This window comes from Pelophylax lessonae (assembly GCF_965119305.1).
Source record: "Pelophylax lessonae genome assembly, chromosome: 13".
Lineage (NCBI taxonomy): Eukaryota > Metazoa > Chordata > Amphibia > Anura > Ranidae > Pelophylax > Pelophylax lessonae.
Window position 1 is genome coordinate 75,328,281 of NC_138780.1, and position 25,140 is coordinate 75,353,420.

The 25,140-nt window shown below is 44.1% G+C and overlaps 1 protein-coding gene across 1 annotated transcript in view; it reads left to right on the forward strand.

Annotated features, from left to right (window-relative positions):
• LOC309543186 (cytosolic phospholipase A2 zeta-like) overlaps positions 1-25,140 on the forward strand; it is a 166,771-nt gene that overhangs the window by 111,534 nt on the left and 30,097 nt on the right. Inside the window, exons 11-18 of the mRNA XM_082242594.1 lie at positions 516-651; positions 1,095-1,231; positions 1,351-1,573; positions 10,009-10,123; positions 10,901-11,038; positions 11,310-11,417; positions 12,607-12,798; positions 14,162-14,328. Coding sequence (XP_082098720.1) covers positions 516-651; positions 1,095-1,231; positions 1,351-1,573; positions 10,009-10,123; positions 10,901-11,038; positions 11,310-11,417; positions 12,607-12,798; positions 14,162-14,328 — 1,216 coding nt within the window. The remainder of the gene's footprint in view (positions 1-515; positions 652-1,094; positions 1,232-1,350; positions 1,574-10,008; positions 10,124-10,900; positions 11,039-11,309; positions 11,418-12,606; positions 12,799-14,161; positions 14,329-25,140) is intronic.

The following is a 25,140-nucleotide window of genomic DNA, read 5'->3' on the forward strand; positions in this document are numbered from 1 at the left end:
AAACTAAATTTTTATTTGATCAAGGAGTGACGCATAGTAATAATGTTGACTATCTGGGAGACTCATTCCACCATTATTCTTAGTAGCGGTAAGCATTGAGAAGGCTTTTTAATATCCCAAATACATTTTTTAAACTTTAGATTCAACCGGTTAAAAAATGTATTGTTTACCTAGATGGGGATTGAGTAGAAATAATAAAGAATGTTAGGGAGGGTCTGCATTTTAAAAGCCACTATTTTCCCTACCCATGAGAGTTGTGTTTTATAGAAAAATTGAAGATCTCTATTTATATGTTCTAGTCGTTTAGCGAAACATACTTCAAATAATGTAGCTGTTGGATAGGTGAGTTGGATCCCCAAATAAGAAATGGAAGGCTCATCCCAATTATAAGTCGTTTTATTTTTCAGGGTCATGTGCCTTTCTTGAGATTTAATCACTGTAAATTTGTACATCTGGAAACGTTATTATCATTCTATGATTTGCAACACCATCATGTTTTATTTTCCTTCTATTAGTCCTCAAGAACTTGATATCCGTTTAGGATTTGAACTTTCACAAGGGGAGAGAGACTTTCTAGAGAAGAGGAAAAAGGTTGCTGCAAAGTCCCTTGAAGAAGTCTTGCAACTTGACAGAGTCCCTGGCTCCCAAGAGGTATGGTGTTATTCATAAGTAACACATGTTTTTCTAAGCATGCCACATCCTACTGAGTTTACAAAGTCTTTCATTCTATTATAGTTAGCACTGTATACACTGCTGTATGCCACAAACACTCCCACAGATGTATTCGATTCAAAATAAACATTGAACAAACTGGGTACAGAACAAAGTATAGAAAGGTTACAAAAGGAAATGCTTTTGTTCATATAGTGACAGCAGATAATCAGAGCAGCACTGTCCATGCAGTTAGTGGTCTTTATTATACAGTAGCATAACTTGACACATTCAAAATGTATCTGATATGTGCAATAAAAACTACATATATCTGCAGGCTAAATTCTACCGTTAGTCTCTGCAATTATTTAATATAAGGGATTTATATACAATAAGTATTCTGTGATTTCCTGCACAGATTTTAAGTCTATTTCTATTGTAAGGTTCCCATAGTTGCAGTCTTGGGTTCTGGAGGAGGAACACGTGCAATGACCTCATTCTATGGTAGTCTACTAGGCCTTCAAGAGCTGAAGCTGCTGGACAGCATAACTTACCTATCTGGTGTGTCTGGATCAACTTGGTATGATCATAAAACATTGAATCTATTTACAGTACATTCTGCGACTCTATGGTAAAGCCTAAAGGTCCTTTATAGTAATATGGCTCCTTAATTTATAATTATATTATTTGTTTCTCTAGGTGCATGTGCACACTTTATGAAGATCCTGATTGGTCACAAAAGTCTCTCCAGGGACCTGTTAGCAAAGCAAAAAGTTCTGTTACATCCAGCAAAGCTGGAGCATTCTCAGCTGATCGACTCAAGCATTGCACAAAAGAACTGGTGGCCATGGAGAAGGAAGGGCACAAAGTCAACTTCACTGATTTGTGGGGTCTTGTCTTAGAATACTTTCTTCACCAGAAGGTATGAAGCACAAGGTTGGACTTTATATTTGAAGAAACCAGCATGATGACAAGAACTATCTGTTAGGTGGTCATTGTCCAGTGACAGATCACCATTTGGAAGCTGAGGCATTGTTATGTATCTGCTGGAGATCGAGCTGGAGAAGGGGCTTCTCTTGCATCTCTTGTTAAACACTCCCGGTACTGATGACAAGAAGTGCGAGGGCTCAGAGTGGTACAAGGGCCGGTGTAACAGGTAGTGCCAGCTGGGGTTTTCAGGAAGCAGATGACCATAGATCACCAAGCAGGAACAGGGAACATGGTGACACTTGATTGGCAGACAGGAGTGTAGCCAGGACACAAGCCAAAAGGTAATCAACAGCTGGGCAGCAAGGTACAGGAACATAAGGCAGAGTCAGGACACAAGCCGGGATCGGTACACAGCCGGGTAGGGATGTACAGGTATGCAAGCCAGGAGCAGAGTCCGAGTACAAGGCAAGATTACAGCAGGCAGGCAGGCAGAAATCCACGGGCAGGTCAGGGGTAAGCCAAGTCATACACAGTTTAGCAGGTATGGCAGGTCAAGGCTCAGGTAAAGCAGAAACAACTGGAGTCCAAATAAAAGAATTAGGAGGGATGATTGGGCTTCCTGAGAACACGTGAAGAGTGAACAAGACACAGGGCAGCTCTGAATTGCTGACAAAACCAATAGTTTTTTTTTGCCGTTATATAACAGATATACAGTGCATCCGGAAAGTATTCACAGCGCTTCAATTTTTCCACATTTTGTTACAGCCTTATTCCAAAACTATTTAAATTCATTAAATTCATTCATCAAAATTCTACAAAAAATACCCCATAATGGCAACTTAATCGGAAGTTTGTATGAAATCTTTGAAAATGTATCAAAAATAAAAAATGAAGAAAAAAAACCTATGTACTTAAGTATTCACAGCCTTTGCTTAATACTTTGTTGAAGCACTTTTGGCACCAATTATAGCCTCAAGTCTTTTTGAGTATGATGCCACAAGCTTGGCACACCTATTTCTCTATCGCTCATTGACAGACGTAGTCTTCTTGATTCTCAAGAGCTGGGTTATGTTGTCTCCGCAGGAGTAGGACTAGGCAGAAAGACAAAACGTTCTGGCTCCACCTTAGGGGCAGTCCCTGAGGGTATATCCTCCCTCTCTCTGCTACAGGGAATCAGTTTTTTTCTGTCTAGTCAGGAGTAAGGACCTAAGTTCCTTGCTGGGATCTTTTGGTCCTGGCAAGATTTTTTTCTTTAGAAAAAACATTTTTTAGGTAGTTTTTCTCCAGTGTTTTTTTCCTGTGAGATCTTCAAGCAAAAACGCCAGACTGGGCGACACTTGTGGTCACCCCAGCCGGCCTACGAGCGCGCGCAGACCATTGCATTGCGCTTGGTCGGCCGCGACACATTCAAGTAAGTATGCGGGGCCGGGCGACGGGCTAGATGTTGAGATCCAGTGGTCACCCCGGTTTCTGCCTACGAGCGCGTGCAGACCAGAGCTCCGCGCTGGGTCGGCCGCGACGGAGTCCCAGTGGAGGGACTGACCTTGCGAGTTAAAAGCTCGCTTGGACGCCAGGAACCAGAGAGTCGAGGCGTCCGGAGTGGTCCACAACCCCCCACCCCGGTGGAGAGGGTATTGTGAAGAGAGGGTGCCTGTCGGTTTGGTATGGTGAGTAAACGTTCCCTTTTTTCTTTCCTCGTTATGAGGCAGTATGAATTATGGGCCCCTCCATACATGGTCAGTATATATCTGACACTAAAAAGTCCCCCTTGGAAATACAGTATGTGTTTGTGGGAAGTGGACTTGGTTTGAGAGCTAACACTCTACCCAGCAGACTGTAACATTACAGCAGACATAGGAGGTATAATCCTACCTTATTTGTAGTGTATCTCCTGTAGATCCATATATCGCCACTTAGCAGAGATGCAGGTGGATGTGCTGGGAAAACGATTTCGGCGGTCCGCCGCCATTTTGCCGTAGACCAAGTGCATGTATGTCCTCAGGTCACGCCGGCCGCCATGTTTTTGGAGTCTTATGTCTCTTGTATGGGGGCGGCCATGTTTCATGAGCCCAGCTACTTCGTGGAGAGCTGGGAACGCTGGAAGGCGTACACAGGGGGCGGAGCCACGTCCTTCTACCCGGGAAAAAGCAACAGCTCCTTCCAGTCTGTAAAAGACAGACGCTAACTGCAGTTGGTTGGAAACTTCACTGCATCGGTTGGTGAGCCTTGGGGGTCCCTCTCTCTCTCTGTGGGGATCGAGAAGCAGGTACTCTGAGGGGCGCTATTGCGCTAGGGGGAGACACATAAAAAAAAAAAAAAAAAAATAAGTTTTTTTGTTTTTTCTGGCAAAGGTGTCCTGAATTAACATGGACCCTGCCACTCATGTATCTCCTCCGGATCCCCTCGAGGGGTCTGCAGGATCCTCCAGCACCCCACTGACGATTGAATCATTGTCAGCTATTATGGAAACTTTTGAGTCCCGGGTGGAAGTGGCTTGTCAGGGACAGGGCGCAAGAAAGCGACCCCCGCCTAACCCCTTATTATCTGAAACCTCGGATTCAGACTCTGAGCCTATTTCTGCAGTTGCAGGTACTTCATCTGGGATTGGTGTCTCGGGTCCTGTCTCTTCAGACAGTGAGGAGGATGTTTCGGCATCAGCCATAGCCAGAGAGGAAGCGTTGGTAACGCACTCATTGTATCTGTTCAAGAAACCTTAAGATTACAGGGTATTCCATCGGAAATAGCTGAAACTGAAATCCCTTTTGGGACTAAAAAACGCATCAAAGTGGCGAAGGTTTTTCCATTGCCCAAATGTTTTGGCAATCCAATCGAAGAAGAATGGCGTCTGCCAAAACGCACTTTTACTATTTCTAAACGCATTAACAGGCGTTATCCGTTTGAGGAAACCCTCATTAAGAAATGGACAGAACCACCTGTGGTGGATTCACCAATTGCTAGATTGAATAAAGCCACGGTTATTCCTCTAGAAGACGCTCCGTCTTTTAAAGATCCAGTGGATCGCAAGATAGAAGCTATGTCTCGCACCATGTTTTCCTTGATTGGATCAGCTTTTTTTGGATAGCTATTGGTCTGGTTTCGCAGGCTGTAACTGAATGGACCAAGTGGTTACGCCGGGACTTAGAAGAGGTCCCTCAGGCGGTATCAGATTTGTTGGAACAAATGATACAGGGGTTACAGTTTGTGTGTGATGCGGCGTTAGACGCCACTCCTTTATTGGCGCGAGCATCAGTCTCAGCAGTGGTTCTCAGGCGTACACTGTGGCTAAAAGGTTGGTTAGCCGACCAAGGTTCCAAAAAAGCATTGGCTAATATCCCCTTTTTAGGAGAGCGTCTATTTGGAGCCAACTTAGATGAGATCATTAAGGATCTCACGGGTGGAAAGAGCACCTTTTTACCGCAAAATTTTAAAGGTAAAGGAACTCGTCAAAGATGAGGGCCTTCTTTTTCTGCTCACAAGAGGTTTTTTCGTCCCGCGGGTGAAAAAATTAAGTCCTCCAAAGCTCCTTCAGGAGGTGTCAGGGGTCGTTGGTCGGGCAAGCAAAAGCCCGCCCCCTCCAGACCTGAAGATAAATCGTCCAAAGCCTGAAGGTGCGCCCCCACCCATAACTGGGGTGGGGGGACGTCTTCGCCGGTTCCCGGATCCATGGCTTTCCAGAATCCGGGACAAGTGGGTTTGCGAAGTCATAAGGTCAGGGTACAAGATCGAGTTTCGATCTCTCCCACCGGCGCGATTCTTCCCTTCCAATATTAGACTATCCCCGGATCGTTTACAAGATCTGCGGAGAGCAGTCACGGATTTACTACAACAAGGAGTGGTAGTCCACGTTCCTTGGACAGAACGTTTTCAAGGGTTTTATTCAAACCTATTTACAATACCCAGGAAAGAGGGCAAAGTGCGTCCAATTCTGGACTTAAGGGCACTCAATTCTTTTGTCAACATAAGAAGATTCAGAATGGAGTCCATTCGCACAGTAGCAGCCTTCCTGCATCCAGGGGATGTCCTAGCGTCCATAGACATCAAGGACGCATATCTTCACATTCCCATTTTCGCAGGACATCAGCGGTTTCTACGCTTTTCCGTAGAAGAGAACCACTATCAGTTTGTGGCGTTACCTTTCGGTCTCGCCACGGCTCCTCGGGTCTTCACGAAGGTGTTGGCCCCAATGTTGGCACTACTGCGCCAAAGAGGCATATTGATTCTTGGTTACCTAGACGATCTTCTGCTTCATGCAGAGTCTCCTCAGACCTTGCTACAAAACATAGAAATTACTATGATTTCTTTACAGGAATTCGGGTGGCTGGTGAACCAGCAAAAGTAATTTCTGGTTCCCACCCAGAGGCTCGAATATCTGGGTCTAATTCTAGACACAGTCAGGACAAGAGTTTTCCTTCCGGTAGGGAAACTCCGAAAGATTCAATCAGCAGTCCAGTTGTTACTATCCAACAGCTGGTCTTCCCTTCGGACTTGCATGAGGGTTCTGGGGTTGATGGTGGCTTCCTTCGAAGCAGTCCCATTTGCCCAGTCCCATACCCGAATTCTTCAGCAAGAGATTCTTCTCAGATGGAATCGGAATCCGGAATCCCTGGACAATTAGATCCGATTGAGCAAACAGACCAGAGAGTCTCTGGTCTGGTGGCTTCGGTCTTCGATGCTCAGCCAGGGAAAGTCATTTCTGCCAATATATTGGACGATAGTGACCACGGATGCCAGCCTATCCGGATGGGGAGGAATTCTCGGTCAGTTATCTGTCCAGGGACTTTGGTCCCCGGAAGAATCCAGGTTGCCGATAAATGTATTGGAACTGAGAGCGATCAGACTTTGTCTGATTCACTGGACCGAGCAGCTCCAGGGTAGCCCGGTTCGGATCCAGTCGGACAATGCCACGGCCGTGGCTTATGTCAATCACCAGGGGGGCACCAAGAGTGTCCGAGCGGCCAAAGAAGTGGCTTGCATTCTTCGCTGGGCGGAACGATTTGTTCCAGCGATCTCTGCGGTGTTCATTCCGGGGGTGGAGAATTGGCAGGCAGATTATCTCAGCCGTCAGACTCTGGATCAGGGGGAATGGTCCCTCCATCCAGACGTTTTCCACCAGTTGTGCCTACGGTGGGGCACCCCGGATGTGGATCTGTTGGCATCACGATTCAACAGGAAAGTTCAGAGATTCGTGGCTCGCTCCCGCGATCCTCTAGCAGAGACCGCAGACGCACTGATCGCCCCGTGGGGGCAATACCAGCTAATGTATGCATTCCCTCCTCTCGCGTTACTGCCAAGACTTCTTCGCAGGATAGAGGAGGAAGGAATTCCAGTAATTCTGGTAGCTCCGGACTGGCCTCGTCGAGCTTGGTACGCCGACGTGGTCAGACTGGTGGCGGACGTCCCGTGGAGACTTCCTCTCAGGGAGGACCTACTGTCTCAGGGACCGATCTTCCATCCTGCTTTACGATCGCTGGCTTTAACGGCCTGGCTATTGAGACCCAGGTGCTGAAGGACAAAGGTTTGTCAGCTTCAGTTATTCCTACTCTAGTTGAAGCAAGGAAAGCGACTTCCAGAAAGATTTATCATCGTACATGGAAGTCCTACATTGCATGGTGTGAACCTCTGGGGTTCCGTCCACAGTCTTATTCGATTAGTCGAATATTAGCTTTTCTGCAACAAGGGGTTGAGCAGAAACTGGCCTTGAGTACTATCAAGGGTCAGGTCTCAGCATTAGCTATCTTCTTTCAGAAGCCTTTGGCTACTCATTCCTTGGTGCGGAATTTCATCCAGGGGGTGCGACATCTGGCTCCGCCAGTGCGCGCGCCGTTACCACCCTGGGATCTTAATTTAGTGTTGTCGGTTCTTCAGAAACCTCCCTTTGAAGATATTAGGGAGATTCCTCTACCTACGTTGTCCCAGAAGGTGGCCTTCTTGGTGGCTATTACTTCTGCACGCAGGGTGTCAGAACTGGCCGCATTATCTTGTCGTTCACCATATCTGGTGGTTCATAGAGATAAGGTGGTTCTTCGTCCGAATCCATCCTTCCTACCAAAAGTGGTTTCAGAATTTCATCTGAATGAAGAAATTGTATTACCTTCCCTGTGTCCTAAGCCCAGTCATCCTCGGGAGTTTGCTTTACACTCCTTGGATGTGGTCCGGGCGATCAGGGTATACTTGAAAACGACAGACTCGTTTCGCAAGACGGATTCACTTTTTGTGATCCCGGATGGACCCAAAAAGGGGTTGCCTGCATCTGCCGCGACCATTTCCAGATGGATCAGACAGACGGTGGTACAGGCTTATTCTATTAAGGGTCGGGAGCCCCCGTTCCCTGTTAAGGCGCACTCCACTCGGGCGCTTAGTGCGTCATGGGCCTTTTGCCATCAGGCGTCAGTGGTCCAGGTGTGCAAGGCGGCTACCTGGTCATCGGTGCATACCTTTACAAAACATTATAAAGTTGATGTAATGGCATCATCTGATGCCGTGTTTGGCCGCAAGGTTTTGCAGGCCGCCATTTGAGGAGACCAGTGGTCTGCCTCGAGGGTTTTTTTCCGTTGGAAATTTTTCTTTTTAGTCTCATTCTTTGTTTATAATGAGCCTTTAAAACTTCTAGTTTGGCACCGGTTGGGCCTTCTAGATTGGATTTGATTTTTGTCAATCCCACCCCTCATTTGTGGCACTGCTTCTGGATGTCCCAGCTCTTGAGAATCAAGAAGACTACGTCTGTCAATGAGCGATAGAGAAAAATGGATTTTTGTAAGATCTTACCGTAAAATCCTTTTCTCTTAAGCTCATTGACAGACGTAGTACCCACCCCTCTATCATTGAGTTGGGTTGGGTTAAATTCTCTGTTACTGCTTTAGAACAGAACTGATTCCCTGTAGCAGAGAGAGGGAGGATATACCCTCAGGGACTGCCCCTAAGGTGGAGCCAGAACGTTTTGTCTTTCTGCCTAGTCCTACTCCTGCGGAGACAACATAACCCAGCTCTTGAGAATCAAGAAGACTACGTCTGTCAATGAGCTTAAGAGAAAAGGATTTTACGGTAAGATCTTACAAAAATCCATTTTTTTGGGCAGTTTCTCCCATTCTTGCAGGACCCTTGTCTGAGGTCCAGAGCGCTCTGGAGCAGATTTTTTATCAAGGATGTCTTTGTACATTGCTGCATTCATCTTTCCCTTGATCCTGACTAGTCTCCCAGTTTCTGTCACTAAAAAACATCCCCACAGCATGATGCTGCTACCACCATGTTTCACTGTAGGGATGGTATTGGCCAGGTGATGAGCGGTGCCTGGTTTCCTGCAGACATGACGCTTGCCATTGACAATCTTTGTTTCATCAGACCAGAGAATTTTATTTCTTATGGTCTGAGAGTCCTTCAGGTGCCTTTTGGTAAACTCCAGGCAGGCTGTCATGTGCCTTTTTACTAAAGGGATGGCTTCCGTCTGGCCACTCTACTATACAGGCCTGATTGGTGGAGTGCTGCAGAGATGACTGATCTTCTGGAAGGTTCTCCTCTCTACACAGAGAAACGGTGGAGCTCTGTCAGAGTGACCATTGGGTTCTTGATCACCTTCCTGACTAAGGCCCTTCTCCCCCGATCGCTCAGTTTGGCTAGGCAGCCCGCTCTAGGAAGAGTCCTGGTGTTTCCAAACTTCTTCTATTTATGGATGATGGAGGCCACTGTGCTCAATGGGACCTTCACTGCTGCAGATATTTTTCTGTACCGTTTCCCAGATTTGTGCCTCGATACAATACTGTCTCAGAGGTCTACAGTCAATTCCTTGGACTTCATGGCTTTTTTTGTGCTCTGACATGCACTGTTAACTGGGAGACCTTATAGAAACAGGTGTGTGCCTTTCCAAATCCTGAATTTACAACAGGTGGACTCCAATCAAGTTGTAGAAACATCTCAACGATGATCAGTGGAAACAGGATGTACATATGAGCTCAATTTTGAGTGTCATGGCAAAGGCTGTGAATACTTATGTACATGTGATTTTTTCCTTTTTTATTTTTAATAAATTTGCAAAGATTTCAAACAAACTTCTTTCATAATGTCATTATGGGTTATTGTTTGTAGAATTTTGAGGAAAATAATGAATTTAATCAATTTTGGAATAAGGCTGTAACCTAATAAAATGTGGAAAAAGGGAAGCGCTGTGAATACTTTCCGGATGCACTGCAAAAACTGATTTTAATGGTACATATTTAACAGAATAAAAGGGAGCAAATAAGAGAACTCATTATTTCGGTTAACATACATTTTAAATGTCTGGAAAATTTTTTCTCCACATCTAATACATTTCCCCATCCTTTTATCTATTTATTTGTCCATATCAAAGTAGCTTTATTTTGGTATATGCTACCCCAACACCAATCAGATTTTTTACTTTCTGAACATTAATTTGGTTTATTTTAAATATTTTAGGAAAATCCAGCAAAACTTTCAGACCAGAAGGAGTGTGTGCAGAAGGGTCAGAATCCTTACCCTATTTATGCAGGAGTCAATGTTCGAGTGAATATCAGTGGAGGAGACTTTGCAGGTAAAGCATGAGTGACATAAAAACAGATCACATGCCATAGAATGGGTATTTGCAGGTTGTTGCATGTTTTTTTTTAAACAAAACAAGGGTGCTTTATTTCAGTCAATAGCTGTACAGCATATCCAATCACAAAAAGCATGGTCCTAGGCACACAACAAAGGGATGTACAGGTAGAATAGACTGTTGCATGTTTACTGCTCTGCTGCCTTTTTTTCTCACCCGAATGTTTCATCTAAGATCCAGGGGCCTGAACTCACATAAGCATATTTATAAAATACAAATGGCCTGGTATTTATTAGCACCAGTTGGGTAGCATTATTTGTCTAACAAAGACTAAAAACAACAGTTGGCATCTGGTTTCATTACATTCTGTATTGAATGGTATTGTAATTGTACTATCTGCCCTCCCGTTGTAAAGCGCTGTGCAAACTGTTGGCGCTATATAAATCCTGTATAATAATAATAATTATGCATGTTTCAAAACAGGAGTGGGCATCACTTTATCCTAGTTTTCATGTTCTCTCAATATCCTAGTTAGACTATTTACTTTGTCTCTGCAGGTATCACTGGGAATGCTTTAGTAAAAGATTTAGGGATGTTCATACAATAAATTGTTTAAATATTCACTTTACTTATCCAATTATGTGCAGATAGAATAAGTAAACAGGAGTTTGTATTATAGGATATTTTAAGCAAATTTTCACATATTTGAATGCGTGAACATTCTCAAATCCTTTAGCAAATTAACCGCATTGTAAAAATTGAATATTTTTTCAGAATGGTGTGAATTTACACCACATGAAATTGGATTTCGTAAATATGGAGCCTTCATTCGCACTGAAGACTTTGGTAGTGAGTTCTTTATGGGACATCTTATTCAAAGAAGGTCAGAACCCAAGCTCTGTTACTTGCAAGGTGAGAAATGTAAATCAGCCTGGATTCACATAATAGTGGTAGAGAACAAATGATATACCACTTAGAGGCACTGCTTTTACTCTTTTTATCTGCTTTTGTGTGTATATATATATATATATATATATATATATATATATATATATATATACACACATATATAGTAGCCACTACAATAAACTCAAATTACTGCAAAATATTTTCCTTCCTCTTCTTTTCCAAGTAATTCTGAAGTTCTTCTAATAGCCTATTGATTACTGCCATCTCTTCACAGGGATCTGGGGCAGTGCCTTTGCTGCAAACCTGGATGAAATATGGGCTCGTGCAGCTGGCACAGGTATCCTCTGGCTTAACTCTTTAACTGATGTCATCCGGGTGATAGGTAAGAACATTCAGGCATGTCAGGGACATACAGCTGATTTGTTACACATGCTTTGGAGATGCCCAAAGCTGGTTTGGTACTGGCGATCGATTGTAGACCCCATTGATAAAGTTTATCACATACAACTGGAACTTTTCCTAGCGATCTGCTTGCTGGGAAATATAGATGAGGAACAATTTTCACCTGAGGTTAGAATACCAGTGCTACGACTACTGTTTATAGCTCGTAAAAATATAGCCATGAGATGGATGTCCTTAAACTCCCCCACTTTTGAAGACTTGAGACGACAAGTTAATATTAAGCTACTGAGATAACAACAAATATATAAATGGAGAATCACAATAGGTTTACTAAGCTCTGGGATCCTTGGATAGAGTTGCCAGGTTTGACTCCTTTATCCCTGGTTTCTTTAAGACTACTGCAGTGTTAGCTAGACCCGTACTAAAGGTGGTGTATCTGGGGATCCAATTAATACCCCGGTATTTAATTTACTTTATGCAATCATGGCATGAAGATTTTAATGAGCAATGGTCAATGCAATATTTACAATGAGAATGAGTTGTAACACGGTTTTGTTATTCTTCTAATGTTTAATTATTCTATTCTTTGCCATACCGACATTATAATGATATCTTAGGGGTGGGTGAGACCTGTTTGTTAATTTTACCTACTTTGTATGAACAACCTGCTGTTACTGTTTTGAGATATCACTGATCTTACTGATCTGTCTAACATATAGCTGGAAGATTTATATGCTTAATGATTGGCGGGTGTCCATGTCCATGACCCATTTTGTTTTATCAGCCATGTTTTTCTTTTCTTCTCTTTTTTATTTATCTGTGTGTTTTGTACAAATTTGAAAACATTCAATAAAAAGTACTTATTAAAATAAAAAAAAAAGAACATTCAGGCAAAACCGCTGTACATGCTGATGGATTGTCCAAGGTAGTGATCAAACTGTCCTACCCTGGATTTAAAGATGATGCATAACTTTGACTTCAAGTATGTGACACATCTCCAAGGTCGGGGATTTTTAGTTCATATATGGACCTAAGAAAGTTCAAAGAAGGTTATATGCATCATGATAAGACTTTGCACCCACAAGTGCCATGTCACAAATAAATAGTGTTATTTGTATTGCATAAATGATTTGCTTCGCCAGACTAAAAAAAACTAAATTCCTTTTAAGGTGATTGTCGAAAATTCCACTGGGACCCATCTAGGCTACAGACCCGTTTAGTAATGCCAGGTGGTATAGTGTCCAGTATCTTCCAGGACTTATTTAAATCCCGATTCACTGCAGGGGAAGGATATAACTTCACCAGGGGCTTATACCTCTACAAAGATTACAAAGGAGTACGAGAATTTCTGGCTTGGAAAGGTATGTAACTGTTCAAGACTCTAAAACTAGCAGATAGAAGTGTGGCTCTTTCTTACCTTATAAAACAAATGCCTAAGTACCATACTCAACTCAGTTTGCTGAAACACTGATAACCCCTGTGGACATGTGAGGTTGCCTCCTAAACAACATTTCTGGAGGACACGTTTGGGAAGCTGCATGTGTGTTAAAGTATACCACTTCTTTTCATAGTCTGCTCACTGTCTCTTGAATATCAGGACCAGGTCTTATCAGTAGCATTTTGTGTGTGACAGAATACGTGTCAAAGGTTTGTAAGCCTCCAACACATGCTAAAGCCTCATACACACAATGAGAATTATTATTATTTTTTTTTGCATACTTGTCTCATATTGAAAACAAATAGATTACTAAAGTTACGAAAATTCATGTACAACTGTATACAACTTTGGAAGTGATGTAATGTATGGTATTGTATTGTAATGTATTCTTTTTTTTTTTTGCATGCGCAGCCCTGGTCACTCTATATTTGCAGGAGAATAGTGTACTGCACAAACGTAAATTGTTCGATCTGGTATCATATGAGAAAAATTTTGCTCTTGTCCCTTTGGATAATTTCACATGAGCTGTCAATATCGGCATTGGAAAGCTGTTTATTAATGATCAGATTATTATGCGATTACTTCAAAAATTTTCACCTGATTTTCTTATTGCGGGTACTAGACATAAAGGTCTCTTGATGAAGAAGGCTCAGTAACCTTTCACGGGTCATGTCATAGCAGAGTCCTTGGAATTTTATTCACCTTTAAAGTGATTGTAAAGTCTAGTTTATTGTTTTTTTTTTTTTTTTAAATATGTTATACTTACCTCCTCTGCACAGTTGGTTTTGCACAGAGCAGCCCAGATCCTCCTCTTCTAGGATCCCTTGTTGCTGCTCCTAGCCTCTCCCTCCTGTCAAGTGCCCCCACAGCAAGCAGCTTGCTATGGGGGACCCCAAGCCGAGCTGCAGCTCTGTGTGTCCATTTAGAGACAGAGCTGCCGCCCGGCCCTGCCCCTCTCTCTCCTGATTGGCTAACTTACTTTGATTGACAGCCACAGGAGCCAATGGCACTGCGGCTGTGTCTTAACCAATCAGGAGGGAGAGTAAATGCATTAAGATAAAAAAACCTTCTGACTTTACAACTCCTTTAGTGATTGTATATCTTTGGTTGGGCCAGTATAAGGTATAAGGACACAAAGACTTTGTCTTGTTGTCATCTCCAAAAGTACCTGGTGCCCTGGCTATACTCTTTGTTGTATATAATGACATGGAATCTCATTAAACTGTAATTGTATTTTTGAATTTAAGAGTAATCTTTTTTTACATGTCTTACTGTTCCTCTTTCAGGAAATCATTTGGATGCTTTTCCCAATCATCTAACTCCTATGGAAGAGAATTTATACCTTGTAGATGGAGGATTTTCTATCAACTCTCCTTTTCCGTTAGTTTTACAGCCTGAGAGGGATGTTGATGTCATATTGTCCTTTAACTACTCATGGCAGGCTCCATTTGAGGTGAGATAGGACTCTTTCACATGGGCAGCCACCAGACGGGGAAGGGTGACAACAAAAAATGTGGCTTAGCTGCCGTTTTACAAATTTCTGAGTATGTTCAATGCCTGGCCCCCTACTGCACTCTGTAGTTCTTTCCATAAGCCTCTGTGTGCTGTAGTAATGTAACATTTGGCGCAAGGAACCACCTTTTTTTATCAGTCCTGGTGACCATTGTCAGTGGGACTGATTGTGAGGGGGTAATCCAACATTTTGAGCTGCCAACAGGAATAAATGGGAAACCTTACTGAAGAAACTTGTGACAACTGTCTAAAAGGACCTTTTCCTCACTTTCGAGAAATGTCCTTTCACTTCCTGTTATTTCTACAAGAAGCAAGTAAAAGGAAATCTCTTGAAAGAGGCAAAGATAGAAAAGAACAGCTGCCAGGAGTTTTAAGTGTTCCCTACTCTAAAATAATAATAATAAAAAAAAAATTGCCTTAGCCTATGTTTAGATATATATATATATATATATATATATATATATATATATATATATATATATATATATTTTTTTTTTTTTTTTTAAAAATCTGCACAATGGACAGTACATACAGTTAGGTCTATAAATATTTGGAGACAGGCACAATTTTCATACTTTTGGCTCTGTATGCCACCAGAATAAAATTAAAATGAAACCATCCAAATGAAGTGATGACTTTTAGTTCAAGGGGTTAATATATATCAAGATAAATATCAAGTACAAATTTTAGGAAATGCAACCATTTTTATACACCGCACCCCCCATTTTCATGTGCTCAAATGTAATTGGACAAATGAATATAATCATAAATAAAATGTTTATTTTTAAAATTTTGTTGAGAATCATTTACTGGCAGTAACTGCCTGAAGTCTGAAACCCATGAACTGGGTTTCCTCCTTTTTGATGCTTTGCCAGGCTCTAACTGCAGCTGTTTTCAGTTGTTCTTTGTAAGTCTTTCCGTCTTTAGTTTTGCCTTCAGAAAGTGAAATGCATGCTCAATTGGGTTGAGATCAGGTGATTGACTCGACCATTACAGAATATTCCACTTATTTTCCTTCAAAAGCTCCTGGCTTGCTTTTGCAGTGTGTTTTGGATCATTGTCCATCTGTACTGTGAAGCACTGTCTAATCAACGTTGCTGCATTTGGCTAAATCTGGGCTGACAGTATATCTCTAAACACTGCAGGATTCATCTGGTTGCTTCTGTCTTCTGTCACATCATCAAGAAACACCAATGACCCAGTGCCACTGAAAGCCATGCATGCCCATGCCATCACACTGCCTCCACCATGTTTTACAGATGACGTTGTATGCTTTGTACCTTCTCCACACTTTTTTCTTCCCGTCATTCTGGTAAAGATTAATATTAGTTGCATCCGACAAAGAATGCTTTTCCAGAACTGGTCTGGCTTTTTTAGATGTTTTTTGGCAAAGTCTAATCTGGCTTTTCTATTCTTCAGGCTTATGAATGGTTTGCACCTTGTGGTGAACTCTCTGTATTTGCACTCGGGAAGTCTTCTCTTGATCGTAGACTTTGACAATGATACGCCAACCTCCTGGAGAGTGCCCTTCACTTGTCTGGATGTTGTGAATGGGTTTTTCTTTACCATAGAGAGGATTCTGTGATTATCCACCACTGTTGTCTTCCATTGTCGCCCAGGCCTTTTAATGTTGCTGAGCTCACCAGTGGGTTCTTCTTTCCCCAGAATGTACCAAACTGTTTATTTGGCCATTCCTAATGTTGCGGTGTTATCTCTCTGATGGATTTGTTTTGTTTTTGAAGCCTTACAATGGCCTGTTTCACTTGCATGGACAGTTACCATGTCGTAGGTTCACAGCAATAGATGCAAATACCACACTTGGAATCAACTCCAGACCTTTTACCTGCTTAATTGATGAAGAAAAAATGGAGAAGTAGCCCACACCTAGACATGAAACAGCTTTTGATTCAATTGTCCAATTACTTTTGGTCCCTTGAAAAAGGGGAGATGGCTATTCTTAAGAGATGTAATTCCTAAACCCTTTGCCCCGATTTGGATGTGCATGTCCTCAAATTAAACCATATCCATTATATAACTCTAGCTCGAATAGGTTTTGGTAAATACCTGAAAAAAACTAAAATTGTGCCCGTGTCCAAATATATATGGAGTTCAATTCTCCTGCGCTCTAGTGCAATAATGGGAAGGAAGAGGTGAGTTTCCAACAAATATGAATGGGTAGGACTGAAGGTCTTGCTGCCACCTCAGGACCAAGGGTATCCGATACAAACTGAAGAAAAAGATAACATAAAGAGGGGCGCACTGACCTAGTGCATTACCACTAAAAACATTTATTAAAATGGTAAAAAGCATAAAATATACTCACAAACAGAGTGTGATAATACACACATATCAACAATTCAATGTATAAATAAAGACGTCTCCAAGAAGTGCAGCATTTCTTGGCTCTGAGGAAGGGGGTTTGCCCTTGAAACGCGTCAACCAGCCTAAGCTACAGCAGCTCCGTGCAGTTCTGCCGCACGCCGTCCAGCACTACGCAGTGCCTGGCCTCCTTGGAGACGTCTTTATTTATACATTGAATTGTTGATATGTGTGTATTATCACACTCTGTGAGTATATTTTATGCTTTTTACCATTTTAATAAATGTTTTTAGCGGTAATGCACTAGGTCGGTACGCCCCTCTTTTTGTTATCTTTTTCTCCAAATATATATGGACCTAACTGTACATGTAATGCAAAATGTCCATTGTGCTGGTGCCAGCTGTCATAGTTGACATCTGAAGTCCTCTGACCCCCTCATATCCCAAAGTGGTAATCTTTTGATGCTGCGGGGGGTTAATATATGTCCTGTACATGTGTATCATGTGAAACAGGCGTGACAAATGTGTGGACTTACACAGAGAACACCAGGTGCAAGTATAACGTAAAATATTGTGATTTATTAAAGGTACAATTAATAAACAATAGTATAAATGCACCTGCGATATACCAAAACTCCATGAACTAAAGCCAGTGAATATAAAGAGAAAGGGCTAACCATGAACAACCACCTAGACCAACTAAGTAACTATATACAGACTGTAGGATATGGCTAAAAATCGTAGTCAGTGTCAGAGCTCAGGTCATGCACGGGAGATCAGGCACAGGGAGCAGGGATCAAGCCAGGACAGAAAGGGTACACGGGAACAAGCAGGCAGGCACGTATCAGGAAAAGAGTACAGGTACAAGGTTCACAGATCAGGGGCACAAAGGCAAAACACCAAGAAAAAGGGAAGTAGCATAGGAAGGATTAAAGCATAACTCCACTTTTGTTAAGAAAAAAAATATTCCCCTCTGGGCAGAGGCGGCCCTAGGCTTTATGAGGCCTAAGGCAAGACTTGGACATGAGGCCCACTCACGCCCATAATGGGAAAAATAATTCAAGCGATAAAAATTACCTGTATAAATTGCATATATTAAGAGCCTTAACCTTTGTACTATGAATTCACAGTTTCTAGAATTTTCTCTAACCAATTATTCTTTAATCAAAGATCATTAATCATCAGGTATGTATGTATGTATATATACAGTTGTGTTCAAAATTATTCAACCCCCAATGCTGTAAAGGGTTTTAGGGAATTTAGTGTACATTTGTAATTGTATTCAGAATGAAATCCTACAAAGACTTCTTAAAGAACCATATGCAACTAAAATGCATCAATTGGTTTTGTAATACAGTAGTAAATGTTTCTTTTGTGAATTCTTCATTGACACAATTATTCAACCCCTTAAAGACTACCACTCTAAAGAACAGAGGTTCATTGAAGTGTTTTCAATCAGGTATTGAAAACACCTGTGGATGTCAGGGAGCAGCAATAAAGCCTAATAAGCACCAATTAGGCAGCTTTAAAATGACTGTGATACTCAGCTCCTTCTAGACATTTACTGGTGTGGTTACAAACATGGTGAAGTCAAGAGAATGGTCCAGGAAGACAAGAGAAGAGGTGATTACTCTTCACAGGAAGGGCAATTGCTATAAGAAGAATGCAAAGATGTTAAACATACCAAGAGACACCATAGGAAGCATCATTCGCAAATTCAAGGCAAAGGGCATTGTTGAAACGCTACCTGGTCGTGGCAGAAAGAAGATGCTGACTTCGACTGCTGTGCGCTACCTGAAGCATAGAGTGGAGAAATGTCCCCGTGTGACTGCTGAGGAACTGAGAAAAGATTTGTCAGATGTGGGTACTGAAGTTTCTGCTCAGACAATACGGCGCACACTGCGTAATGGAGGCCTCCATGCCAGAACTCCAAGGCGGTGCCCCTTGCTGTCTCCAAAGAATAAGAAGAGTCGACTGCAGTATGCCAAAAGTCATGTGGACAAATCACAGAAGTTTTGGGATAGTGTTCTGTGGACTGATGAAACAAAATTAGAACTGTTTGGGCCCATGGATCAACGCTATGTTTGGAGGAGGAAGAACAAGGCCTATGAAGAAAAGAACACCTTGCCTACTGTGAAGCATGGCAGGGGGTCAATCATGCTTTTTCAGCGTGTGCAAGGTACCATGAATTCTCTTCAGTACCAGGAGATATTGGATGACAATGTGATGCAGTCCGTCACAAACCTGAGGCTTGGGAGACGTTAGACCTTTCAACAGGACAATGATCCCAAGTATACCTCCAAGTCCACTAGAGCATGGTTGCAGATTAAAGGCTGGAACATTTTGGAGTGGCCATCACAGTCATCAGACTTAAATCCGATTGAGAACCTCTGGTGGGACTTAAAGAAAGCAGTTGCAGTGCACAAGCCTAAGAATGTGACTGAACTGGAGGCTTTTGCCCATGACGAATGGGCGAAGATACCCATAGATCGCTGCAAGACACTTGTGTCAAGCTATGCTTCACGTTTAAAAGCTGTTATAACTGTAAAAGGATGTTGTACTAAGTACTAAGATTGAATGTCACTTGGGGGTTGAATAAAACTGATAATGATGTGAGCACAGAAAAGACATTTGTGGTTATTTCATTATAAATGTTATGTTATATTTGTCTGACCTACACGTGCCTCTTTGATTTAATTGTAAGCAGGATGACTGAATGATCAAAATCAATGTCAAACTGGCCAAAACAATCAATTTCAGTGGGGGTTGAATCATTTTGAACACAACTGTATATATATATATATATATATATATATATATATATATATATATATATATATATATATATATCTGCTCTTACATCACAGTCCCCAGCATTTCCCTATAGGTCATGATTCCCTGAGTCCCTCCTTACATCAGAGTTCAGTGTCCCCCCTTACATAAGAGTTCTCCTTTAAATCAGATTCCCGACAGCATCTCCTCCTTACATCAGAGTCCACAGAATCCTCTTAACATTAGAGTCCCCCTCTTAAATCAAATTTTACAGAGCCCCCTTTGCATCAGAGTCTCCAGAGTTCCCCCCTTACACAGTAAGAGGGAACTCTGAAGACTCTGATGTAGGAGGAGTTCTGGGAACCCCGATTTAGGGGGGAATGCTGGAGACTCTGATGTAAGGAGAGTTCTGGGAACCCTGATTTGAGGGGGAAAGCTGGGGACTCTGGTGTAAAAGGGAACTCTGTGGTCACCAAAGCTCCCTCTTGCATCAGAGTTTCCAGAGACCCCCTTACACTTCCCTTCCTCAGTCCGCCACAGTCTAGGGCACGACAAGTCCCACTGCAGAAGGCTGCCATACCTGAGTTCCCACAGAGGGCACTGTAAATTCCAGTATAGTGTACTGCCATTCCTCCCTGAGGAATGGAAGCCTGCTATGCTTCAGTATTCAGTATATGCTCAATATTGTACTGCTCTCTGTAGGGGACTGAGGAACTACTGCCTGCTATGCTAAGACTTGTAGTGCCCTCTTTGGGGACTAAGGCATGGCAGCCTGCTATTCTGCCCCGCTACCCCTCACCTTCTACCTCGGGTGCTGTCATTGTGTAGGGCAAAGGGCTTCAGCTCCACCATGTTTGGCTTTGATGTCAGATATGCAGGACTGGCTCAGATCCACTCTCTTCCCTGGCAACTGACTCTGGGGGGCCTCTCTTCCTCCCCAGCCACCGAGGGGCCCTCTCCTTGTCACCCAGGGGCCCTCTCCTTCTTCCCCAGCCACCCAGGGGCCCTCTCCTTATTCTCCTCCAGCCACCCAGGGTCCCTCTCCTTCTCCTTCTCCAGCCACCCAGGGTCCCTCTCCTTCTCCTTCAGCCACCCAGGGGCCCTCTCCTTCTCCTCCTCCAGCCACCCAGGGGCTCTCTTCTTCTCCTCCTCCAGCCACCCAGGGACCCTCTCCTTCTCCAGCCACCCAGGGGCCCTCTCCTTCTCCTCCAGCCACTCAGGGGCCCTCTCCTTCTCCCTCAGCCACCCAGGGGCCCTCTCCTTCTCCTCCAGCCACTCAGGGGCCCTCTCCTTCTCCCTCAGCCACCCAGGGGCCCTCTCCTTCTCCCCCAGCCACCCAGGAGCCATCTCCTTCTCCCCCAGCCACCCAAGGGCCATCTTCTCCCCCAGCCACCTAGGGGCCTCTCCTTCTCCCCCAGCCACCCAGGAGCCCTCTCCTCCTCCCTCAGCCACCCAAGGGCCCTCTCCTTCTCCCTCAGCCACCCAGGGGCCCTCTCCTTCTCCTTCAGCCACCCAGGGGCCTTCTCCTCCCTTAGCCACCCAGGGGCCCTCTCCTTCTCCTTCAGCCACCCTGGGGCCCTCTCTTTTTCTCCTTCAGCCACCCTGGGGCCCTCTCCTTTTCACCTAGCGTCCCAGGGGCCCTCTCCTTTTCAACTGGCCACCCAAGGGCCCTCTCCTTTACCCCTAGCCACCCAGGGGCCCTCTCCTTTTCCCCTAGCCACCCAGGGGCCCTCTCCTTTTCCCCTAGCCACCCAGGGGCCCTCTCCTTTTCCCCTAGCCACTCAGGGACACTCTCCTTCTCTTTTAGCCACCCTCTCCTCCCCCAGCCACCCATGGCTTTCTTCTTCTCCTCCTCCACCAACCATTCTAAGACTCTTCCAACTTCCCTGGGGCTACTCACCCCCTTTGCGTAGTAGACACCACAAATCTATGACCAGCCTGCAGAGTAACAAGTCGGGGCCTGGTTACCTGTATGTTCCTGGGCCAGGGCAGAGCTCTCCTCCCAGAGCAACAACCGATGATAGCAGAGTGAGCTGACCAGGCAGTCAATTCCTACTGATGCAAGTACACGCCCACTGATTAATCCACATCTTAGGATTACATGATCAGATGGCAAATCCCCAGGCAGAGAAGGCAGGGTAGGTGTCAGCAGACAACAGACACCTGGCAGCCGCAGTGAAGGGACTGTCTGCAGCACACTGCTGCAGGTTTTATATCCGAGGATTTAAAACAATCTTTAACTTGGGAGATTTCCCTGACTGCGCCCTTCTAAATGTCGTCGCTCCACCACTGGCTGCGAGGCCCATGTAGGTGCGAGGCCTTAGGCGACCGCCTAATTTGCCTAATTAGAGAGCCGCCTATGCCTCTGGGTGATCTATGTACATTGCAAGGATTTTAACAAACTTTTTTGTAGATTCCTACCTTTTGTTATTCTGAAGAAATCACTGTTTGTTCCTCTGTGCCCCTGTTCTAAGTGAGTCTAATGGGATTGATTTCATAATTATCAACCAGCTGCCACACCTACAAAGCTCTAATGAGGAAAGCAGCAGGATCGGCATCCCTTTAGACATTATTTCTTATTGGAAGTATCTCCCCAAAAATGGGATTAATGTTCTTACTGTATAATCCATTTCTCTGAGCTCATTGATGGACACACTGCTCCATAAATCATAACTAGCGGGTTATATTGCCTCCTCCAGGAGTAGGACTAGGCAGAACAAAAAACACCTGGCTTTGCCCATGGGTCGTCCTCAGCTGGTATATAACGCCCCTCTCTGCTCTAGATAATCAGTTTAGTAGTAAGCAGTATTAGAAGTATCAGAACTCCATAGAGGGGTGGGTGCTGTGTCCGTCAATGAACTCAGAGAAATTGATTTTTCGGTAAGTGCAAAAATCCCATTTTCTCTTTTGTTTATCAACGGACACAGCGCTTCATAAATCATAACTAGTGGGACGTCAAAAAGCAGTGCCAAAAGGAAAATGAGGGGTAGGGAAAATAACCTAAGGCTAATCATAGGAGCCCTTAACCAGGACACAGGAGCAACCAGGTCACAGGAGCCCCATCTGAAAAATAAAGGTTTAAAGAAAAAACACCCCTCAAGAGGGAACAGCCCCTCTTAAACAGCAGTCTGCAAAACTTTGCGGCCAAAAGAAGCATCCGCAGATACCAAAGTATCTACCTTCTAGAATTTTGTAAAGGTATGCACGGACGACCAAGTGGCTGCCTTGCAAACTTGCGATATTGAAGCCTGATGACGTAAGGCCCAAGAAGCACTCGGCGCCCGAGTAGAATGTGCAGTAACAGAGAAAGGTGGAACCTGACCTTTAATGGAATAGGCCTGAGTCACCGTCTGTCTGACCATCTGGAGATGGTAGCTGAAGAAGTGGCCAGCCCTTTTCTTAGTCCGTCCGTAACCACAAAAAGTGGGTCTGACCTCCGAAAAGACTCAGTAGCGGCCAGATACACCCGAATCGCACAAACCTCATCCAAGGTATGCAAGGCAAATTCCTTGGGATGAGACGGCTTGGGACACAAGTAAGGCAACACAATGTCCTCATTCAAATGGAAGTTAGAGACAACTTTGGGCACAAATGACGGACAGGGACAAAGAACCACTTTATCCCTATGGACCACTAAAGAGGGACTGCGACAGGATAATGCCGCCAATTCTGATACCCTGCGGGCTGAGGTAATAGCCACCGAGAATGTCACCTTCTGGGATAACGTAGGCAAGGCCGTACAGGTGGGGACACCCCCTGAATGAAGATGCAAACTAAAGAGTGTGTGGCTAGGGGGTCACTGAAAGAAGATTGCCAGGGTAGACATCTGGCCCTTGATGGTACTCAAGGCCAACTTCTGATCAATGCCCTGTTGAAGAAAGGTTAAGATCTGAGCCACAGAAAAGGATTGAGGATGAGTGCCAATCGACTCACACCAAGAAATGTACGCTTTCCACATACGATGGTATATCTTGCTGGAAGGCAAATTCCTTGCCTTCACCATTCCGTGAGGCTATGTCGCGGCCGATCTAGCTCGTAGCTGCAGTCTGCACGCGCTTGCAGGCTCTGCTGGGGGGACCACTGGATCTAGATTATCCAGCCTGTTGCCCAGCCCAGCATTTGATTGTAGATCTCCCGAGAGAAAACAAAAAAGATGTAAGGAAGGAGAAAATTGCTAGGACCAGAGATCCCAGCCAGGAGCCAGGAGCCCAGGTCCTTACTCCTGACTAGACAGATTAAAACTGACTACCTAGAGAAGCTAGGTAATCTGGTTATATACCAGCTGAGGATGGCCCATGGGCGTAGCCATGTGTTTTTTGCTCTAGTCCTACTCCTGGAGGAGGCAATATAACCCACTAGTTATGTTTTATGGAGCGCTGTGTCCGTCAATGAATGAAAGAGAAATTACATTTTTGTTGCAGTGGATGCCAAAAACTTGACTCGTATCTTAGTGTAGACTTCTGGAAAAATCAGTGAGCCAAACACACAAGCAGGAAATTATGTTTTTGGGGGGCGTTCTGTACACCAGGTAGCCATATTGTACTGCACTTTACAGAAAATTGCAGAGCTGTAGATTAAAAAAGAAAGTTTATTTTTTTTATAACATTCTGTTACAATATGACTTGTGTTGCAATTGCATATGCTATATTATTATTTCTCTATCGCTCATTGACAGACGTAGTCCTCGGTGATACAGCACCTTCGGGTTATGTTGCCTCCACAGGAGCAGGACTAGACAGGAAATTAAAATGCTCTGGCCACACCCTAGGGGCAGTCCCAGAGGGTATATCCTCTCTCTCTCTGCCTCAGCAAATCAGTTATTTTCTGTCTAGTTAGGAGTAAGGACCTAGATACCTTGCTGGGATCTTCGGTCCTGGCAAGATTTTTTTCTTAAAAAGATTTTTTAGACAGCTTTTTTCTCCAGTGTTCCTGTGAGATCTTCAAGCAAGAAAGCTGAACTGGGCGACGGGCTGGATGTTGAGATCCAGTGGTCACCCCAGTTCAGCCTACGAGCGCGTGCAGGCCATAGCTCCGCGCTGGGTCAGCCGCGACAAAGTCCCATTAAGGGACTGACCCCGCGAGTTAAACGTCTCGCTGAAACGCCAAAGACCATGAGTCACGGCGTCCATATTGGTCGACAGCCTTCCCGCCCCGGTGGAGAGGGGTACTGTCAGGAGTTGGTGCCCGCCTGGTTCCGGTATGGTGAGTAGTATGTTCCCCCTTTTCCCCCTGACGGGTCTTGTGGTGAACGCGGGCCCCTCTCTGTATGGTAAGATAGAGTCCCCCTCTATCCTATAACATGGCACAGATCCCCCTACTTTGAGTGTGATTTTATGTGCAAAAAGCCAGGAGGCTTGGTTTAGGAACTAACAATCTAATTGTATACATGTTTAAAAGATTGTAATCAGTGGCAGTCTGGGAATCTTACTGTGATAAGAATAAGGTACCTACCAGTCAGAAGCCACGGACATGTAGACTGCCTTCCTAGTCAAATCTCCAGCTATAGCAGGCCTTCCGAACGGCCATGAGGTCCGCCAGGGCCGGTACCGCCAACCACGCCAAAAATCCCCATGCAGAGATAGTGTTGTGTGCCCTGCAGCACACCGCTATTCGGTACAGGCCGCCGCCATTTTTTTTGCTGGATTGCACGAGCCGCCATTTTG